This window comes from Notolepis coatsorum (assembly GCF_963971535.1).
Source record: "Notolepis coatsorum genome assembly, chromosome: 9".
Taxonomy (NCBI): Eukaryota; Metazoa; Chordata; class Actinopteri; order Aulopiformes; family Paralepididae; genus Notolepis; species Notolepis coatsorum.
The window spans coordinates 73,335,316-73,355,854 of record NC_140173.1 but is presented as its reverse complement, the minus strand read 5'-3'; the positions used below and the strand labels follow the sequence as shown (position 1 = coordinate 73,355,854).

The 20,539-nt window shown below is 41.5% G+C and overlaps 2 protein-coding genes across 2 annotated transcripts in view; one reads left to right on the top strand and one right to left on the bottom strand.

Moving 5' to 3' along the window:
- The first annotated feature begins 704 nt into the window (after positions 1-704).
- otx1 (orthodenticle homeobox 1) lies at positions 705-6,201 on the top strand. Its single transcript, XM_084321344.1, has 4 exons — positions 705-845; positions 2,807-2,996; positions 3,607-3,758; positions 4,535-6,201. Exons 2-4 carry the CDS (start codon positions 2,900-2,902, stop codon positions 5,312-5,314), a joined length of 1,029 nt encoding a protein of 342 aa, XP_084177470.1. The 5' UTR covers positions 705-845; positions 2,807-2,899; the 3' UTR covers positions 5,315-6,201.
- A 10,255-nt stretch (positions 6,202-16,456) lies between these two features.
- wdpcp (WD repeat containing planar cell polarity effector) overlaps positions 16,457-20,539 on the bottom strand; it is a gene marked incomplete at its 5' end in the record, with an annotated part of 118,208 nt that continues 114,125 nt past the window's right edge. The window contains 3 exons of the mRNA XM_084321911.1: positions 16,457-18,122; positions 18,399-18,430; positions 19,290-19,381. Of these exons, the coding sequence (XP_084178037.1) occupies positions 18,072-18,122; positions 18,399-18,430; positions 19,290-19,381 (175 nt within the window). The 3' untranslated portion in view covers positions 16,457-18,071. The remainder of the gene's footprint in view (positions 18,123-18,398; positions 18,431-19,289; positions 19,382-20,539) is intronic.

Here is a 20,539-nt window from a genome sequence, read left to right as displayed (position 1 = left end):
CGAGGTATCTCCTACAGTCCATATAGGCCAAGGCCTGTATGTTGAGGCTTCTGTAGTCGTTTTTCGTTTGAAGCTCAGCATAAATATCCCTCCAATGATTCTATAAAGGACTTGTCTTGGTTCTAAACTAATAAGTGCATCAGTTAAAAATGTATGTTGTCAGTCACAAGTAATCTCTTCTAGTTTATGGTAATCCCGTGCGTAAAATGTCGGCGTCGCTATTTGTTTTTAAGGCGAATAATAAATGTATAGGCCTACACACTTTCAATCACTTTTCTAGCCTAATGGACCTCTGAAATATTTTCATCATTTTAAAATCTGTCCATGGACTATAAATGTGTCTTGGACCGACAGTCAGAGGAGGGGCTTCCCAGTCGGTCTGCGTGTGGAGTGGCTGCCTCGGCCGTCTGTCAGAGAAACGGCGCGCGCTGATTGGACGCAGTGGGCGGATCCGCAGGTGTCCTCCGCTCATAGAGGGGCAGCAGGGTAGTGTGGGGAAGGTGATCCATCTCCATCCGTCTACATTAGCAATCACCTTAACACAGTGACAGACGCAACGACAACAAGCCCGGGCACATGAGTTTGATTTATTAGGTTCTAAAAAACACGGAAACATCCACAGCGACCACACAACAGCGCGTGGACGTCGGGGCATGCGTGCGCGGTTGTTATTATTATAACTTCGATCGAGCTGTTTGTTTGTGAGAGAGTCGGCTGTTCGAGTCCCTGGTCGGGCTGAAGCTCCACACACCGCCTCTCCGGCTGCTGGATACTTTTACGCCGCTCTTGCGACTCCGACACGGGGAGAACCTGGGGGAGAGGAAGGAAGGAAGGAGCGGACAAAGGTAGGTCGCTTTGCCCGTTTAATCTCACTTATTTTAGGTTGGATTCTATTTTCTTTTGTGCTTCATTCGGGTCTGTAACGGGACCCCAAAAGTGTGCATAATTAGCATAATAATTTAAAGCATATGGTCAAAGGAAACTGCTTTGTAAACGTTGGCTGCTTCGGCTTACTTTTTTTTAAAAGTATTTCCCTGAAGATGATTATGATGTGTGTGTGTGTATTTCAATTTATTACTTTTTGTTTTAAGTATTCGTCTTGGAATGATGCATTCATGCTTATTACGATAAGCCACCTGACGGGGACCTAAACATAAATGACGTTATTTCTTTTTCAAATAGACTATAGATAATTTTTTATATTTCTGTTCCAATTCAAGTAAGAGTTTGCAGAGCAATTGGCCATTAATAAAAAAACGTCTCAGCCACTTAGTAGATAATTGGAGAGGCGTGTTTTGGTTTTTTGTTAATTTATTTAGCTGATAAGGACCCTTCTGAAACCCTCTCCCCCCGGAGGTCTAATCTAAATTCTAATTGAGTTCATTTGCACGAAGATCTCGCCTTTTCACACCAGTCTTCATGCCGGACTGGAAATGTAGTTGGAATACACACACGGAGCCGAGGGCCCAGCGAGGGGTCAGGGGAGCCCGAGCAAAACAATTCCAACCCCTCACACATTCATTAGATGTCCTCGTTTTAAATATTAGCTTTTCTCGTGTTGTGTTTGATTATAAATGGCGTGTAATTATTCGATTCAAGCTCAATAATCATATCGGCGGTGTTTTACACTTCTATTAAAAAAACAACAACATAACTTTCCAATTGCATTAGCTCCGACTGACCTTCTCAATCACACTTCGGCCTAAAACCCTAACTGCTGTAAATACACAATAATTACGTAGACTGTTTGATGGTATTTGTTAATGGTGCGTTGAGTTATTGGCCTATTATTATTATATTTGTTTTTGGGGGGTGTTATTTATAGTGTACAGATTTATTTGAAGGGCCTAGTATATAGCGTCAACTAAAGTCCACTCTACCAGAAGACTATCCTAAAACTTTAGTGAAATCAAATAAAAAAGTCTCTTCTTCATATCAGTCATCATCATAATGTCAATATATTATACTATAAACTCTTCTACTTATTCTACTAGTGTAAACTTCTTCTTTACCTTAAATCCTTTATGCCAACCGCCGTTTTAATACGTCAAAGGAGGTGTTTTGCAAATGACATTACACAAACAAATTGCAACAAAGTTTAGGAAACCAAACAATTGATTTATATATTGTGAACTTTATTAACAATTAAGCCGTGCCCTGTTTGGTCTCTGTGTGTAGGCCTACAGGTCACCATGGGTTACATGGGCTCTATACGGAGAAATATCCTGCAGGCCTTTCATCTCCTCACTGTATATTGTTTATTTACCAGTTTTTAACACAACTTTTCTCTCCCACGAAGGCAAGTTATATAATAGAGTAACACACTTTATTGAACCATAAATAAAATAGCCAACCATTATCTACGTTCCATAGGCTACAACGCAATTGTAATTAGGCTATTTTCTTTTTTACATTTTATCTGAGCCTACTTTACTTTATTTAATATATAAATCTTACATGGCGTTGTATTAGGACCTTTAACATTATGATTTGTAATTAGAAAATTGGTGAATGCTGTTAAATGTGACTATACTCCATAAATATAGTCTATCAACTGAAATAACACGTATATACAAATCCATGTCGATTTATGGAAAATCCCAAACGCCTAGTAGCCTTTTAACTTAAGCCATGGGCTATATGAAAACACGGCATATATCGATCTCGTATAAGCTCTGTTTGTGTCTATTTTCACGAGAGCATGATTAAACTACTAAATTAGCCACGGTTTCTCTCGTTTTCACAATATTGTTTCAGTTGTTGGAAAGCGGAACAGATACTTGATTCCCTTCCATCTTGTTTGCAGTGAATTACGTTGGTTCCCTCTTCCGTCAAGCTGCAACATCGGGGGAAATCGAACTATTGGCAAGATTTGGGGGGACCCGTCTCTGCCACTAGTATGATGTCATATCTCAAACAGCCCCCCTACGGGATGAACGGCCTGGGGCTCAGCGGCGCTGCCATGGACCTGCTGCACCCGTCAGTGGGCTACCCAGGTAGGAGGCCTCTTCACCGGCCTGCTGCAGGCTCTCATAGCCCGGGGCAGCCGGAGCTCTCAGCGTGTTGATCATGGAACCTTTTAGGATCAATCAACTTTACCTGATCGGAGGCCTATTATGTCCTGGTAATATGTTTGTCCTAAAAGGTTACATTAACATGTTGAGAGGTCCGGCAATACCGACCTGCCTATATTCAGGCTTGTGGAATATGAACATTGAATATATAGCGTATTTGAGGTATAGTGCTCTTTTATTATTATAATAATGGGAAAAGCTTGAGAGATGTTTGGCGATAGCATTTTATTATATGCTATGCTTAGCACATGGATTAGGGCTACTGAGATGTATTTAGATGGATGCATTAACCTATACACACAAAATAAATCGAGAGAGAAGTTTGTTTGTTTCCTTGGGAAGATCTTACAAAACCGAATGGTCGTTATATGACCACACATGATTTCAAAACCAAAAATGTATTATACAAAAAAAAAATTATAATTAAATATTAGTATGCATCATTTTCACAACAAGCAAGCAACAACGCAAACATAGCCAAGTTAAATATGTTAATTGTATTATCTTGCTCGTTCTTTTTTTTTTTCTTTAGCAACGCCGAGAAAACAACGCAGGGAGAGGACCACGTTCACGCGCTCACAGCTGGACATCCTCGAGTCTCTCTTTGGGAAGACTCGCTACCCGGACATCTTCATGCGAGAGGAGGTCGCGCTCAAAATCAACCTGCCAGAATCCAGGGTCCAGGTAACTATTTCAACCGTTTCCACATAGAATACTTATTATCCCCCACTGTCTTTTATGCATGTTTTTCCCGCGTGATGAGAGTGGATGTGTTTTGGGCCCCCCCCCCCCCCCCCCTCTCTGATAAGTCTCTTGAATTCAACAGTTCATTAGCATTCCTCAGTCAATCAAGCCTCACACACTAGTGGGCCAGTTTACCTGTTGACGTTTCTCTAATTTTAGTAGACAATTATGTCACAGGCATGAGGTAGTGCTGCCATGTGAAATAATTTAGAAAACCTTTTTCTTCAACTGAATCGGTTGATTAATTTATTACTATTTTAAGGTAACTGAATACTAGTATCAAGTAATGTGATCTCATGGGAGCCAATTAAAACTTGACTCCTGTATAGTTCAAACCTGTTACCAACACAACACAGACAGGCATTAGGGGAAAACCAAGGCAGCCTCTCTCTCTCTCACAATTTGAGTTATTCTCAGAATGTGTGTGAAACAAAATGCTCTACTACATGATCCAGCCCTCTCTGTGCTCTAGAGTTACCTCACTGTGTGGAGAAACCCAATAGCCTGTTATCTTACCAGCGTCTACCAGGTATGAAATTAGAAGCCCTGGCTGCTCCAAGCCATGGGGGGGGCTGAGGTGGAAATTAACCTTGTCGGCTAATCACCCCCAATTTTCCCCTCATAATGTACTCCGAACGTGGTCCCCATCGATAGAAATGCTGAGGTTGCTGCTGCATGCTGGTTGTTAAACCCTGGCTGGTTTGTTTGGTGTATAGGTGTGGTTCAAGAACCGGAGGGCCAAGTGCCGACAGCAGCAGCAGAGTGGCAGCAGCGCCAAGGCCAGGCCGGCTAAGAAGAAGTCGTCCCCGGCCAGGGAGAGCACGGGCTCCGAGAGCAGCGGCCAGTTCACCCCGCCCGCAGTCTCCAGCACCGGCTCCTCCTCGTCCTCCTCCTCCACCAACAACAACAACAACAACAACAACAACAACAACCACACCGGGCCCGCGGCCCTCAGCAGCACCTCTACCTCCATCGGCACCGTGTCCTCCATCTGGAGCCCCGCCATCTCTCCCGGCAACAACGCCCCGGCCCCCGCGGCCGCTCCTCTGCCCGATCCGGGACCCCCGTCCAACGCCTCCTGCATGCAGCGCTCCGTGTCGGGCTCCTCCTCCGCCGCCGCCACCTACCCCATGTCCTACAACCAGACGGCGGGCTACGGCCAGGGCTACCCCGCCCCCTCCAGCTCCTACTTCAGCGGGGTGGACTGTGGCTCCTACCTGGCCCCCATGCACTCTCACCACCACCCTCACCAGCTTAGCCCCATGACCGCCTCCTCCATGTCCGGCCACCCGCACCACCACATCAGCCAGTCTTCGGGCCACCACCACCATCACCACCACCACCAGGCCTACGGCGGCTCCGGCCTGGCCTTCAACTCCTCTGACTGCCTGGATTACAAAGAGCAGACTGCAGCCTCCTCATGGAAGCTCAACTTTAACACTACAGACTGCTTGGACTACAAAGACCAGGCTTCCTGGAGGTTCCAAGTCTTGTGATCAGCCCCCCCCCCCTCACTTTCTGTTTCCTAATAGTGTATTGGTTGTTTTTAAGAACAAAAAATTACTATGACCCTTGCAGTAACAACATAGTTGCAGGATTGCTCACCAATTGGACTTTTTCTCCCATCTAAATAAACGGTATACTAGTCCCTTTGAGAGAGAGAGAGAACGGTAGATCAGGGGCTGCTGTGGGCCACCTCGTTTTTATTTGTTATCAATGAAGAATGGTTTTTAAGAAGCTCTTGGATGACGTTAAGTCGCAAGACTGTTTTCAAAACGTTGTTTCAACCAAACTCCCCTTGACCACCAGTGTCATGGCTCTTAATGGGCTTGTTGTGTCTGGAATGGCAGAGGAATAGCCTACAACACCCTGTCTGCTCGCGCACAGGAACTGACTGCACAGTGCGCACTTACCTCCTACCCAATCAAATCGTGTATAGTTTTTATTATTTTAGGATGAAAGAGATTTTTAGTCAGCTATACGCCGAGGAGCTGAAATATGTAAATATGTAATTGGGTCAGTTACAATGACCAGGTTTAGTTGGTGTTTCTCAATTTGAAATTGTTTATTACAACTTTGAAAAAAAAAACTGTATGTAAATCTTTCCAATTATTCCAAAGAGAACGAATTGGCCATAAAGTTCCGTTTTATATACATTGTTTTCCGCAGAAAAAAAAATACTTTTGGCAATTTGAAATGTCATGGAAACCTAAATCTAAAATATAGATGCAAATTATACTGGATACTTATTCAGGTTACAATTTTCAGATATTATTTGAAAGTAATAGCCTATACATTTTCAGACAGACCTCTAAGGGCATTGCCAATCGTGATATTGGACGTATTTTAACGGCAGCACTTGACTTGGTTGGAGTCAAATCATTTTGAGGGAATGTGGATTAACAGTTCCAAAATGACAGTTAAATGTTGAATGTATCTTAAGGCGACCACCCTTACATACATGTTCATCCAATAAAGATCAGTTAACTCATTTTTCATAGTGGATTCTGTTTGTGCCCCGATTCGAATCATATCAGAGGTCCAGCTGTGGGTTTGTTTTTGTTTCAGGTGGTAGGTTATATATGCATGCACACAGTAAATTATATAGCCCATTTAGTTTAGTATTTTACCCATTTGAACTAGTCACACTTGTTTAAAAGCTTGTTGAAATTCTAATTAAACTATGTTTAACTGGATATATGCAAATTAGCCCATAATTAAAACAAGCTGGGTCTGCATATAGACCCACATTTCCATTTGAGAGAGCATCCATTTTAATCCTGTCAAATTGAAACACTAACATCAGTCCTTTTGCTTTAGGGAGGCGAAATGTCTTTTGACTGCATGCCGCGTTAAAAGTCCCTAAATATTGAGCCGTACACATTTGATCGAGGCGTAATTGAATGCGCGACTGTAATGGCGTGATAATTACAGCGCGGTATTTGTGCCTAAGCGCCGTGGTGGTTTATCCAAAACAACCCGCAGCTATTGCACCGCCTGTGATGCGGTAATTACGTAGGTGGGGCAGGTTAGCAGGTCAGAATGTAGAGGGGGAGTGTGTGTGTGTGTGTGTGTGTGTGTGTGAGAGAGGGAGGCAGCTCGCAGGCATAAGCACATTAAAAAGAGAAAAAGTCTGCTCTGGCAAGGTTGTTGAGACGTGCATGTTTTAACAGTCAGTCAGGGAAGGCCATTGACGAGGTTTCACATGCAGGCACCGGTTTGACAATGGACAGATCCCAAACACGAATTCACTTAGTGTGTTTATAAGAGGGCATGTTCCTCCTAATGCCATTTGGATGTCTTATTATACGCCCCCACCCCCATCCCCCGACCTGATTAAAGGCTGTGATCAGCCTGCTCATCCAGGCCTACCCCCCTCTGATAATAAGCCACGAACCAACCTGATGTAAGTTATATTTCAAAGATCAATATAGGCTAAGTCGTGCAAACGCCGTATATGCTTAATTCCATAAATTTATAATTTAGACTGCAATGCATGGATAGATGGAAGTACACGTCTTGTTTTAGTTACCCGGTGCCTGCACTGTAAGAAAAAAAGCTGCAAGAAAACGGTAAATGTCTGGCATCAATGGTTCCTAAATACTTTTACTGTCAAATTACAGTAAAATCAAATACATTTACAGATTACAACCTTTATTTAATGGTTAATATTTTTGATAAAAGGCCATTTACTGTATTTGTATGGCATTTACACTTAAAGTAGAAAAACAAAAGTAATCTGTAAAATAGTACAGTGAATTTCCAGTGGAAAAAACATTTATTTTTTTACAGTGTGGTCTCTCGATATGTAAATGACGAGTAGGCCATGCGGCAGCTGAATAAATATATTGCCAACGAGAACATTAAACATGTTTGCTCGACAGTGTTTGTAAGACGCGCTGGGTTCTCTGTGAGTGTACACAAACACCAGCGGATTTGTCAAATTTGCATCAAACAAACATTTGCAACCAATCTTGGGAATTGTTTAAAGAATTTCATAGCCCCCCCCCCCCCTGCCCCCCATACCCCCCTCACCCTGAAACACCTGCTCACATTCAAACGCGGAGAGGAGGTCTAAGCAGGGTATATGCTTGGCCTACCTCCGATGTGTGGGGAAATTAAAGCTTCATTATTGTAATGAAATCCAAACCATGTTCCAAACGTTGACACGTAGCCCATAACCCATAACCCGTTAACGAACAATCTAAATGGCAAGAATAATCTTGACATTGTATCAATTTTACATTGATTCATGCCCTGCACACAATTTAGACCTATACTAGGCCTTATCCAGCATTTAGACTATGATAGCTAGCATATATAAACTCTTTCAACGTTTCAAAATAGTTTTTAAATAGTTTTTTTTAAACTAAACTTAAATAACAAATTATAGGCTTAACGAATTTACATGTGTGGCAAACTTTTCACCCCAATTGAAAATGGGAATGTAATAAAAAAAATATATTTGGGAATAATACACTATATATAACCCAACGATGGATAAAAATAACGTGAGGACACAGGTCTAAACATCATGGTTAAAATAATTATTAAACCCCTTCACCCCACGTTGAAGAAATATCTCGCCAAGGCTCGTTACAATAATAGTAATGAAATAATAATGAAATAACGTTAAGAATGGCTTGAAATGCACCAACTATATAGACTCATCAGTGCGGCTGTACACTCAGTGTGCTTGAATATGACAGTGATACAGTGTCATCACCCTCAAGAATGAGCCAAAAGAAAAGTCTGTATAAAATAAACTAAGTAGGCCATGGGCCATAATATTCTGTTTAGAAAAAGTGACATAATAGCCTATATTTAAACCCTCAATTGCAATAATTCCCCCTCAAAAAGTACTTTTCAAATTCCAAAAGGATGTACCATTTGGTGCACAGTTGATAGTTTTGTTAGGCTATCGATATGGCAGCTTCTGGCTGCTCCTTTATGATGCTATATCAACTCTCAGCTGCTTCCTGCATGAATACACCCCATAGGCTTTCAAGTATTACTTAGATTCTGATTTTTACTTTACTTTATTATTATTATTATTATTATTATTATTATTATTATTATTATTATTATTATTATTATTATTATTATTATTATTTTCCCCTTACTGGTCTCTTGGAAAAAAATTGCAATATCAACCTCACTTGAAGGTACAATATTTGTATGCATAACAGTGATTGTGTTTGTTTTGCTCCTTCAGTACTGCATCCATGTCTACACAATATCAGCCCATTGAGAGCTTTCAAAGGAACAAGAGTTTCATGATTGAAATGGATCAAACTGAAGGAGCTGACATTTGACCAAAAACAAAATTTCAAGGACTTACATTTGCTTAAAATGTGTCTATAACATTTTAAGTATGTTTCACGTAAACAATTGCATTAGAATAAAATAATATAATTTCCACAACATAAAATATCGATCATACTGTATTTATTTTTAGATCCAGTTTCAAGTTTCTTTAGTTGTCATACAGAAGTACAGAATACTTTTATACAAAATGCTTCTTTCTGTTCCGCTCCAGAGACTGTGCTAGACAAGAGATAGATAATAAAATAAGTATAAAATAGAAGTCAAGTACGTAGACAAAAATGTTCAGTATATACATATATACATACAATGCTCTATGTAGAGTAGAAGTAACTGAGTTACCATACAATATACTATACAGTGCAAAGCAGAAGTGGGATGAGGTACAATTTAGGTACAATATAATTTACAGTAAGGTGTAATGAGGTATGGGTTGTAGTGCAAATTCTATACCGATAAATATAAAGTGTGCTTAGGTGTACTAAAGTGGTTAAAGTGGGTGCTGCAGTGAGTTGTATGTTTAAAGTGAGTGTGTGCGTGTGCAGATGTGTGTGCTGTGAGTGCATTTGATGGTTGTTACATATAGTGTTATTGTTCGTTGAGCATCCTGATGGCCTGGGATGGCCTTTTCTAATGACTTACAGAGTAGATGTTACACCCAGAGGACATATCAGATGTAGCCAGATGGATTTGAAGCAGTTTGTGAATGTGTGTGCTCTGTAACATTTGCTGCATGTTTTACACAGCCTGGTATTTCTGAATCATCAGCACAACAGCTACCTTAAAATACACGCTCTCATTCAAGACAACAACTAGGTAACTCCTGGATGCATGCTGCTCAGTATAAAGCATTTATTTAACCCTGACACGTTTCACACCAGTTCCACAACACAGAGGTTAAACAGTTGGTTTCTGCTAAAACTGGCCAGCTTATGTAAACAGACCTGAGATGACGCAGAATACTCAGCTATTACCTGTCTCATAATAATACCTGTCTGAAGGCATTATCTCCTCTCACCTCTGCTTAAAGATGCACACAGTTTTGGGGGAAGGGAATTTGTTTACATTTACAAAGCCTACAATTAGCTTCCAAAGCAGCTATACTCTGTATGTGATTCTTAAAACGATTCTGTCATCATAAATTAATTAAATAAACTCATTGTGAGACACTGTGAACCCAACATAAGTCTAGAATATGCTTGTAAACAAAGTTGCAGTCCCTGCCATTGTAAATAATAGCAGTAAAACAGTAACTTTTGAGTTATGCTTTCTAGCGTCAGTGTCCCAGGGAACCCACAGGATGCTGTGTTTTCAGTTGTGAAAATATACAATAGAACTTTTTAACATCTCTACATTTGAAATGTATCTCCCAAAACTGCATTCCAAAGTAGTGCACCTGAATTAACTGCTGTTGCTACTGTGTATCACACTCCAGCTGAATTTCCCTCAGGATAAATAAAGTATTTATATTCTATAAAGAGAAGATAATCATTCAAATGAAGCCAGGGGGGAGAGATGCCTTCTCATTGTAAAACCATTCCAACATGGCCTGCTGTTGTGAAAACCTGTCTCGATGAGCAGGAAAGGAGCATGAGGAAAAAATACAGTTAAAGTGCAATCAAGTTATTTAGTGAATCCCCTTGTTTGGCATACCACACCACTTATTTGCGCTTGGAATCCAAATTCGTGCCGTGCTTCGAATGGACATTGTATATGTGTTCTGTTTTGTACTGAATTTAGAACAGGTCGCGAGGTATTTTGTCTTTTATAGGACAATCGATTGCATCACTTGGCCTGTTGTGAACCGTTGACCCTTTGGCCTCTCCTCTACTCAAGTGAATGTATGTGTGCTTCTGTCGATAGGCTACTCCCAGAGTTACAAATACCTGTTGACATTTTGCAGACAGACTTGTCCAGGAAATGAACTGGAACTGTGCTGGACCTTTTTTGCATGAGTGGTTGTGATCTGTATCTGTGCGAGTGTGAAAGAGACAGACAGACAGACATACTGATCCTCGTGTGTGGTTTGTGACACCCAACAGATCCTGATAAATGCATTAATATGATAGGTGTGTGTGTGTGTGTGAGAGACAGAGAGAAAGAGAGAGAGAGCGATCCAAAGGGCTTGGAGATGCACTGATAGCAGCCTGCATGCTGGGACTGTTTTCTCGCCTTCCATTCCGAAGAAGGGCAACAAAACACTGGTCTTTCATTGGCTGTTGAGTGTCGCCAGACCTTGGCATCCCAGTGTGTTCATAGGACGGTCCGAGGAGCGAGAGGAAAGGCTAGGGGGGGGGGGGGATTTACAGGTGGAGGTTAGGCCGGGGTCAACTGTACACCGACATGGGTGTAGTCAGGGTTGCCATCTCCGGTTTCTCCTCTTTGTCAAACAAGGTCTTGTTTTTGTCCATTGCTTCTTGTTTCATTAATGTACCCACGCAGCCAGAGTACCACGATCAAACGTGTAATTGGTGTGGGTGGTGGAAGTGGCTTTGCCGCCTTTTATTTCCCCAAGACTTGTTTTTGTCTGGTGACAAAGGAAGAGATTGGGCTTGTTTTAGGGACGCACTGATCTGACTTTGTCAGTCCCGATACCAATATCGATACCTTTAACCCCTTTAGACCTAAAACGCCTGCTAATAATGCATTATATAGCCTGTATACACACAAATGTGTTTGACGGTTTCAATGGGTTAATGAACACTATAGACTTGGGACAGTCATTTGACAAAAAAATATTGAGATATAATGTATTTTTCTCCATGAGCCCTTTCACTACCACACTACAAAGGGTTATGCATCTGTAGTGTGATAGTGAAAGGTTAACCTGCTGTAGTGTGGTAGTGAAAGGGTTAACCCTTTGTAGTGTGGTAGTGTACGGCTAACATTCTGTAGTGTGGTAGTGAAAGGGTTAACACTTTGTAGTGTGGCAGTGAAAGGGTTAACATTCTGTAGTGTGGTAGTGAAATGGTTAACCCTTATGTAGTGTGGTAGTGAAAGGTTAACCTTCTGTAGTGTGCTAGTGAAAGGGTTAACCTTCTGTAGTGTGGTAGTGAAAGGGTTAACCTTCTAGTGTGGTAGTGAAAGGGTTAACCTTCTATAGTGTGGTAGTGAAAGGGTTAACCTTCCGTAATGTGGTAGTGAAAGGGTTAAAGATAGTTAACGTGTAAAAAATGCAGCAAATTGAGTCACCCTGCTTTGATTTCTGGCACGTTAGACATGACGTGTTTCTTGGTATCAGATTTTGGTATTGGAGAAACTCTCCGATACCGATATTCCATTTTAACCTGGTATCGGACCGATATCTTACACCAGTGTCTGTAGCGGTGCATCCCTAGCTCATTTAGAGATTTTTAAATGTAAACTCCAAAAGAGGAACCTGTTCCAGGCTGACATACAGCTATGCTTACGTATTAAGCCAGCGGTAACCTCTTGAGTGCAGCACATCCAAACTCATACAAGGTGAAAGTAGCACTGGTCCTATGAGGGGATTTCACAGTCCAGTCCAGGCGGCCAATATAGCAGAGCTGGTGGGTTGAAAGCAGCTTAGTCACCCCTATGACACAATGTACTGAGTGCATTCATGGAATTCCTTGTGGGTTTGCATAGGTTTAGCCCAGCACACACCCAGGCCAATACACCGGCTTCTCTATGCGGTGACTAGCACGAGTCTCGAGGCCCAGGGCTTTAATTTCAGACCCCTGTTCTGAATATATGAAGAATCTGCATAGGACGATCACCGATTATTGATGGGTGGAAGTAAAGCGGGGAGAATGATGAGAAGGGGAACTGTTCCAAGGTCAGCGCAATGGCCAACCACTTCCTTCCTTCCTCCTGTTGAAGGAGCTTATCATAGATCTCACAGGGCTTGACTGGTGAAAGCAGCATGATGGGGACACTGCCTTTCCTCCTCCAATCACATAGATCTGTTACGTCAAGGAGGGACGGAGGAAACAGAGTGGAAAGGTATTGGGGGGGGGGGGGGCTGGGGGCTGGAAAGGATGCGGTGGCCCTCGTCCCAAGTCACAACTTGTCTCTCCCTTCGATCTCTCAGCCCTGGGAGGGGCTTAAACCCGGACTTATTGGCCTTTAAGCACCAATGGTTCCAACTCCAAATCTGCATTTCACAGTGTCTACTCTCTACTCTGTTGTTTTCAAAAGTTCTCATTTCATCAAATGGAATATACATTTAGTGGGCATATGACAAATATGACAATCAATTAAGTATATGAGCACTGAAGAATATTTGTACATATGATACAATACGCGGCGGGTGCTTCATTACTGGAATTCGAAAGAACAAAATAAACTTGTACAAATGCTCTTGCAGTCATTGACACACACAACATATATATATATTTATTCTCACCACATATATATATATATATATATATATCCACACCTGTCTGTATTTACCTGCACATAGGATTTTACATATCTGTACATATCCTACTCTTAGTTATGCTGTTGGACCGTATGACTACTACCAGCTGTCTTTACACCTGCATCACTGTACTTATTATACTACAACTCTGTACATACATTCTGATTAGTACTGTGCTGTATAATGACAATCAATTTGAATCTAATCTAATGTAACATTCAGGATTCAAGCATCTTCATTAACTAACACTGAATGATCTGCAAGGGCACTTTAGTTTGTAGTGAACTATACCATTCTAATCAATTGAGCGTCAACCCTTCCATTTCTAGAGTAATAGGACGTGTCCGGTGGTTATATAACTGACAGCGTTCATCATGTTTGAGTTTAGGATGTGCTGAGGAGTGGACGTGTGAATATCAGTGAACCAATCAAACCCATAAAACATTCAACAGTCCGAAGCAGAATAATGAGTCCAGTGCCATCATTAGACTCGGTAAGGCAGGCGGGGTTCGTCCTCCAGGCAGCTGGAGAAACACAGTTTCACAGAGGAAAACCCAGATAATAGCAAGTGCTGGAGGCTTGGTCCATTTCCAAATGCTAACAAGGTCGTTTCTCAGCTCCAACACCCCGGTATGTTAATACTGCTAATAAGCCTACCTCTCCAAGCCATCTCAGATGGCAGAAGATTTGAACATAATGAAATGTTTTACATGGCCACGTTTAAAAAAATATCAAGCATATCTATTATTTTATGAAGCCCCAATCAGTGATCTTTTTTTGTAATCATATCAACGTGGGGTAAAAATCACGTACATTTTAAGAAGAGATTGATCTGTAGATAGAAAATACACACTTTGTGAAACTTTCTTAACCCATCGTAAATTGGCGCGTAGATCCGTTTTACTCCAGCGTTTAACATTAAACACTACCAATGTAAACAGACCTTTTATAGTCAGAAAATTAAGCGAAAACAATTAAAAACTCATATTTACCAGTCGTTTAGTGCTAGTCCAAGAGCTCAGTTAAGAGAAGAGAATTAAAATAATTCTCTATTACTATTTCTTTGGGGGTATGCGTCAGGGCCATCCATTTGTTTATGTTTGGATCACGGATTGGGCCTTTAAATAACGATTTAAAGGTTAACAGAGGGGAGTCGATGGTCTTGTCCTTTGCAGGACTTTGTTTACTGTGTCGCGAATGAAGATATTTAACCATTTGTATGCCAAAAAGCTCATGTTTAGGCCATCACCGGGACGCGAGGGACTTGTGTTCAGCTGTTGAGCAATTTTGCAGCTTTTATTCAAGCCGTCAAGTCACACAATTAGGAGATAATGCTGCCTTAGTTTGTAAATTATGAATGTGTCAAGAGATACACTGAAGGCAATGACAGATGCCACTTATCTCAGCCGCTGCTGTGCGACTGTATCATCAGAGAGGAAATATAACATTTTGATGTTTACACAAGAGAAGTATTAGTATCAGTCAGAAATGTAATTCCTTTCACCCATCCCTCTTGCACAGGGATCGACCCCCAAAAACATACAATGATTTTCTAGTTTTTCTCAAAACTAACAAAACAAAAAAAAGAGCACACAGAAAAGCATCCTCGCTGATCTTCTGTCCATTTCCCAACATCGCTTCTTGTATATTTTTTTTGGTGGAAATCCTCTTAGAATGCAAAGTAAATAGATTAGGATACAGTGAGGGATTAGGGCTCGCGGTGCTGTCAGATTAGCCGGCGAGCACGGCGCGTCGACAGCTCTGACACGGCTGGGGCTGCTGTTCAGGAAAGGGGCTCCGCGCGACGCTTTAAAGTCGCTTGTTGGCTCCCGTTCATGAATAAAACTGTGGCCTGTAATCTCGGTCAACACACACACACACACACACACACACACATACACACAAATATCTATACACACACACACACACACACACAAACATACATATATATACACACAAACATATATATATACACACACAAACACATATATATATATACACACACACACACAATATACTCACACAGCCACATGTAATATCACAAGAGATGGAGGAAGGAGGGCCTCTATCACTTTATTTTTCTTCAGCATGGCCAGTTTTAAGATATCTTCTTGTCATGTTAGGATGTTAAGACCATACAATCTTACAATATACAATAAAAGTACAATATAACTACCCTTTATTAAATACTAATACAATCTTTTGAGGAAAAAGCAGTAGGCAATAGGCCTACTGTTTGTAGCATGTATACAGGCATCAAATCAACATGGATAGGCATCAAATCAACATGGATAGGCATCAAATCAACATGGATAGGCATTGTTAACTGGGATCAAATCAACATTGATAGGCAACAAATATGATCTGAATTTAGTACCGTTACATGATAATTCAAGATTGATTATACAGTAATCTGCCATTTTCAGTAGTTGAAATTCCATTCAAACCAGGGTGCTTGGCTGCCCACTGCTCCTAAATCGTTGGATGGGTTAAATGCAGGGGACAAATTCCTGGTACATGTAAAGAAGACTACTACTACTACTACTACTACTACTACTACTACCACTATTACTATTATTACTACTACTACTACTACTACTACTACTACTACTACTACTACTACTGCTGCTGCTGCTGCTACTGCTGCTGCTGCTGCTGCTGCTACTACTACTGCTGCTGCTGCTGCTGCTGCTGCTGCTGCTGCTGCTGCTGCTGCTGCTGCTGCTACTACTACTGCTGCTGCTGCTGCTGCTGCTGCTGCTGCTGCTGCTGCTGCTGCTGCTGCTACTGCTACTACTACTACTACTACTACTACTACTACTACTGCTGCTGCTGCTGCTGCTACTACTTAGCATTAAAGAGATTCTATTCTATCTATTTAATTTACATACAGTATATATGATAACATCTGTAATACATTATAAGGCCTCATTCCTGCACTAAGTTATCTGTCTTAAACTGACTACTTAAAAGGGATAGTTGGGATTTTTTGGACATTAAGTTGTATGAAATACTTCAGTAGTGTAGTGGAAGTAAAGCTATTATAGCTTAGGTACACAAGTCCAGTTGTCAGAGTTCTGGACACTTTCTGAGCGAACCAGGAAGCTTTAGACAGACAGCAAAACAGCAGAAACGTGGTTTTAACCACTACATGCAGGTAAAAGGGTTACCTATTTCTAACACAAAATGATCGGCCTCCAGAATTGTGAAACAGCTGATCGGCTGCATTACCGGCTGTGAGACAGCTCTAGTACGTAGTAATTCACCAGCTTTTCCCAAGGAATACAATTGTGCCAACCGCCAAGTGATAGCAGCAGAATCCAAAGTGCTGGAGGACGATGCTTTGGTGTTAGAAATAGGTAAAGTCATTTGCCTGCATGTTGTGGTGTGGATTAAAACATTTTGGTTTTGTGACTCCGTTTGCTTTCCGGTTCGCTCGGAAACCAGCCAGAACTCTGACCACGGGACTCTGTAAGTAAGCCTTTGTACTGGTGAGTATTTCACACAACTTAATGTCTAAAAATCTGAACTATCCCTTTAAACCTAAGAGCTAAATAATAATAATATATGTATTTGATAAATGATCAGGATAATCATAATCATCTACAGTTACATACAGTGATAGACAAATTAGGTTCCCCATTTATCCCCAATATTTACAAATGAGATCAGATGTAAAAAAGAAAACGCTTATAAAAATAATCTGTCCAGTTGGAGAAAGTCCCTACTGAAGCTTTATACATGTTCTTTTTAAACCAGTCCCTGCTGAAGCTTTATACATGTTCTTTTTAAACCAGTCCCTGCTGAAGCTTTATACATGTTCTTTTTAAACCAGTCCCTACTGAAGCTTTATACATGTTCTTTTTAAACCAGTCCCTGCTGAAGCTTTATACATGTTCTTTTTAAACCAGTCCCTACTGAAGCTTTATACATGTTCTTTTTAAACCAGTCCCTGCTGAAGCACGGTGGTGTAGTGGTTAACACTGTCGCCTCACAGCAAGAAGGTCCAGGGTTCGATTCCCGCTTGGGGACCAGGTTTCCATGATGCCAGGTACTCAGGTGGGGTATCTCCCAGGCCTTTCTGTGTGGAGTTTGCATGTTCTCCCCGTGCTCGCAAGGGTTTCCCCCCCGATAAGATAAACCCAATGGAAAAACATGCACAACAGATCGCTAACGCTGTGGCGTCCTTGACGAAGACGGACAGGAGCACTTGGATTGGTCCCCAGGGCGCGGCTCACGTTGCTCCCGGCTGCCCATGGGGGGAAGGACAACGGGATGGGAAAAGTGCAGAGAGACATTTCATCGGTGACTCAGTGCATGTGTGTGTGTGTTCCTGTGGGTCGCCCATCTCGCATGTGTGTGTTAAAACTGCATGACAAATAAAGACTTCTAGTCTAACAATTATTATTATTATTATACATGTTCTTTTTAAAAAAAAAACCCTGCTGGAGCTTTATACATGTTCTGTTTAAACCAGTCCCTGCTGAAGCTTTATACATGTTCTTTTTAAACCAGTCCCTGCTGAAGCTTTATACGTGTTCTGTTTAAACCAGTCCAAAATGAACCACTTTGAGTGTCCCTGGATCTTCCTTTTCCTGAAAGAAGAAACGGCAATTTCAGTTGATAATCCTCATTCATCACCCATTCAATATTTTTAGTATTATGATAAATATTGGTACTACTGTACACAAGGCTGGTTGAGATGATGAGAATATACAGTAGAAACAATGGAAAGGTCCGTAGCGTCTCTTACAGCTTCATCATAAGTTATGGTGCGTCCATCCATAACAATCCATGTAGCGTTATTGTATATGAAACCCTCCCAACACTTTGGGAGTCTAGGGAATATATTCAAAAACATAAATACTCACATTCAAAGCATCTCTGTCAACCATGTTAATTTCTGAAAAAACACAACGATGCAAGATGTTAGACAGGCGTAGAAACCCATCCTGACACCTTAACAAGAGGAATGACTATACATTAGGCAAACATAATTACACACACACACACGCACGCACACACACACACGCACACGCACACACACACACACACACACACAAGATGCCTGAATAAGTTACATGCTCACTCAGTAGGTTGAACACGTCGCCTTTGTTGGGTTATGAATGTAAACCGTTGTCACTCATGGCAATCGCTCTGAGCCTTGCGCTAATAAGGTTATGATTGACATTAAAACCTGTGTTATACAGTTATTTAAAATGCCGATGCAAATTATTTCCAATAGCCTACAGTCCGGATTACCAAATGATTTCTTACAGAGACAATTGTTAATCGCTTGGAAAAAATGAATTATTAAAATGGAGTGAGCAAGGGGGAAAGAAAAGGGTAGAAGTCATGTTTTCCTAATGGGTATTCTCCCTAAATGGCCAGTTAGTAATCTCAGACATCTGACACCTAGAGTAGAGAGCACTCAGGCTACATTTAGAGCATATAACACACTAAACGTCGCCAGATAATGATGGTAGGGCTTCTAACATGGTCCTGAAACAGACATGGTATTGGACATTACATACAGTGACTTGGGCTATATAATGGGTTGGCTCTCCTTCAGCTGTTATTGATGAAAGGAGAGTGAGTGTGTTTCGGGTGACCAAGGCGTTGCTCCATAGAGTGTACATGCATTCTCATATACTGTACGTACACACACGCACACGCACACACACACGTGCACGCGCACACGCACGCACACACACACACACACACACACACACACACACACACACACGCACACGCACACACACCTGCTTGTCTCCATGGCCAGACAGTATCTGAGCCCAGGGTCACATGTATGTTGTCCTCCAGCCGTCTTCTCGGATTGTTTTTTTCAGCACCACTGAGGACCAATCAGAGGAGAAATTAACAGACCCTTTAGAACTGATTTATTTCATGATCATGAAATACAATACAACGACTAATACAATAACTATATAGTAATGCTATGTACAAACTACTAGACTAATAAAATAACTTCATAGTAATGCTGCGTACAAACTACTAGACTAATCAAATAACTTCATAGTAACGCTGCGTACAAACTACTAGACTAATAAAATAACTTTATAGTAACTACATACAAACTATGTGACTAATAAAATTACTTTATAGTAACTACGTACAAACTACTAGACTAATAAAATAACTTTATAGTAACTACGTACAAACTACCATTGAACATGAACACAAAACCCCAACAAGCTATTCTTGTCAGATTATCCTCAGCTCTTCTCTTAAACATCATTTAGAAAACACCTGATTCTGGATCAGTTCTTAGGCTTGGCTTTCAATTGCTCTGGACAAGGCTCTACCGCCACCATGGCCTCCACCAATTTTCCTTACGACAATGGAAGTAGCGCGAGAGAGGGATGAGAGGGCCAACAGTCATCAAAAGGAACGTTGGGATGCTTCCCAGATTTGCGTCTCGTCTCGTTTCTCTCTCTCTCTCTCTCTCTGCGCAGAGTCGGATTTTGGGAGCGCGGCATCGGCGAGGAGCCTCCAAACCTCCATTGTGCTCATCTCCCTCTCTTTCTCTCCTCCTTTTCTCAGTGAGCCAAACTGGGGAGCGCTCACGCTATAATGCCCCCCTACTCCATCTCGCTAAGCTGTCATTGGCTCCACATGAGAAACAATGAAACTTCATCGGAGACCAGATTACGAGGGGGTTCAATAAAATAAAAAAAAATAATGTTGAAAAAGGGAGGGGAAAATTGTGTGGAGAAAAAATAAAGCAGAGGCTTTTGTCTCTTTCTCTCTGTGGCTCTTATCATTGGGGAGGTAGAGGGGAAATCTGCTTTCTTAGCCCCTATCAGCGGAGCAGGGGGATGACCTAGGGTGGTGCAACTTGGCTTTTGGTTGCCAAATCGCCCTATAACCCCCCTCTCTTTCTTTTTTACTGTTTAAAAAAAAAATAGCTTAAGTCAGTCCATCTCTCTCTGGGTCCTGCTTGTTTAAATTGGGCCGATAGGAAGGGATTTGGGATGGATGGAGGAGGCTT

Bases quoted from the DNA above. Each gene is read 5' to 3' on its own strand.
- otx1 (XM_084321344.1), top strand. From the start codon at position 2,900: ATGATGTCATATCTCAAACAGCCCCCCTACGGGATGAACGGCCTGGGG. The intron at 2,997-3,606 runs GTAGGAGGCCTC...TTTTTTCTTTAG, and splicing joins CCCGTCAGTGGGCTACCCAG to CAACGCCGAGAAAACAACGC. The intron at 3,759-4,534 runs GTAACTATTTCA...TTTGGTGTATAG, and splicing joins TGCCAGAATCCAGGGTCCAG to GTGTGGTTCAAGAACCGGAG.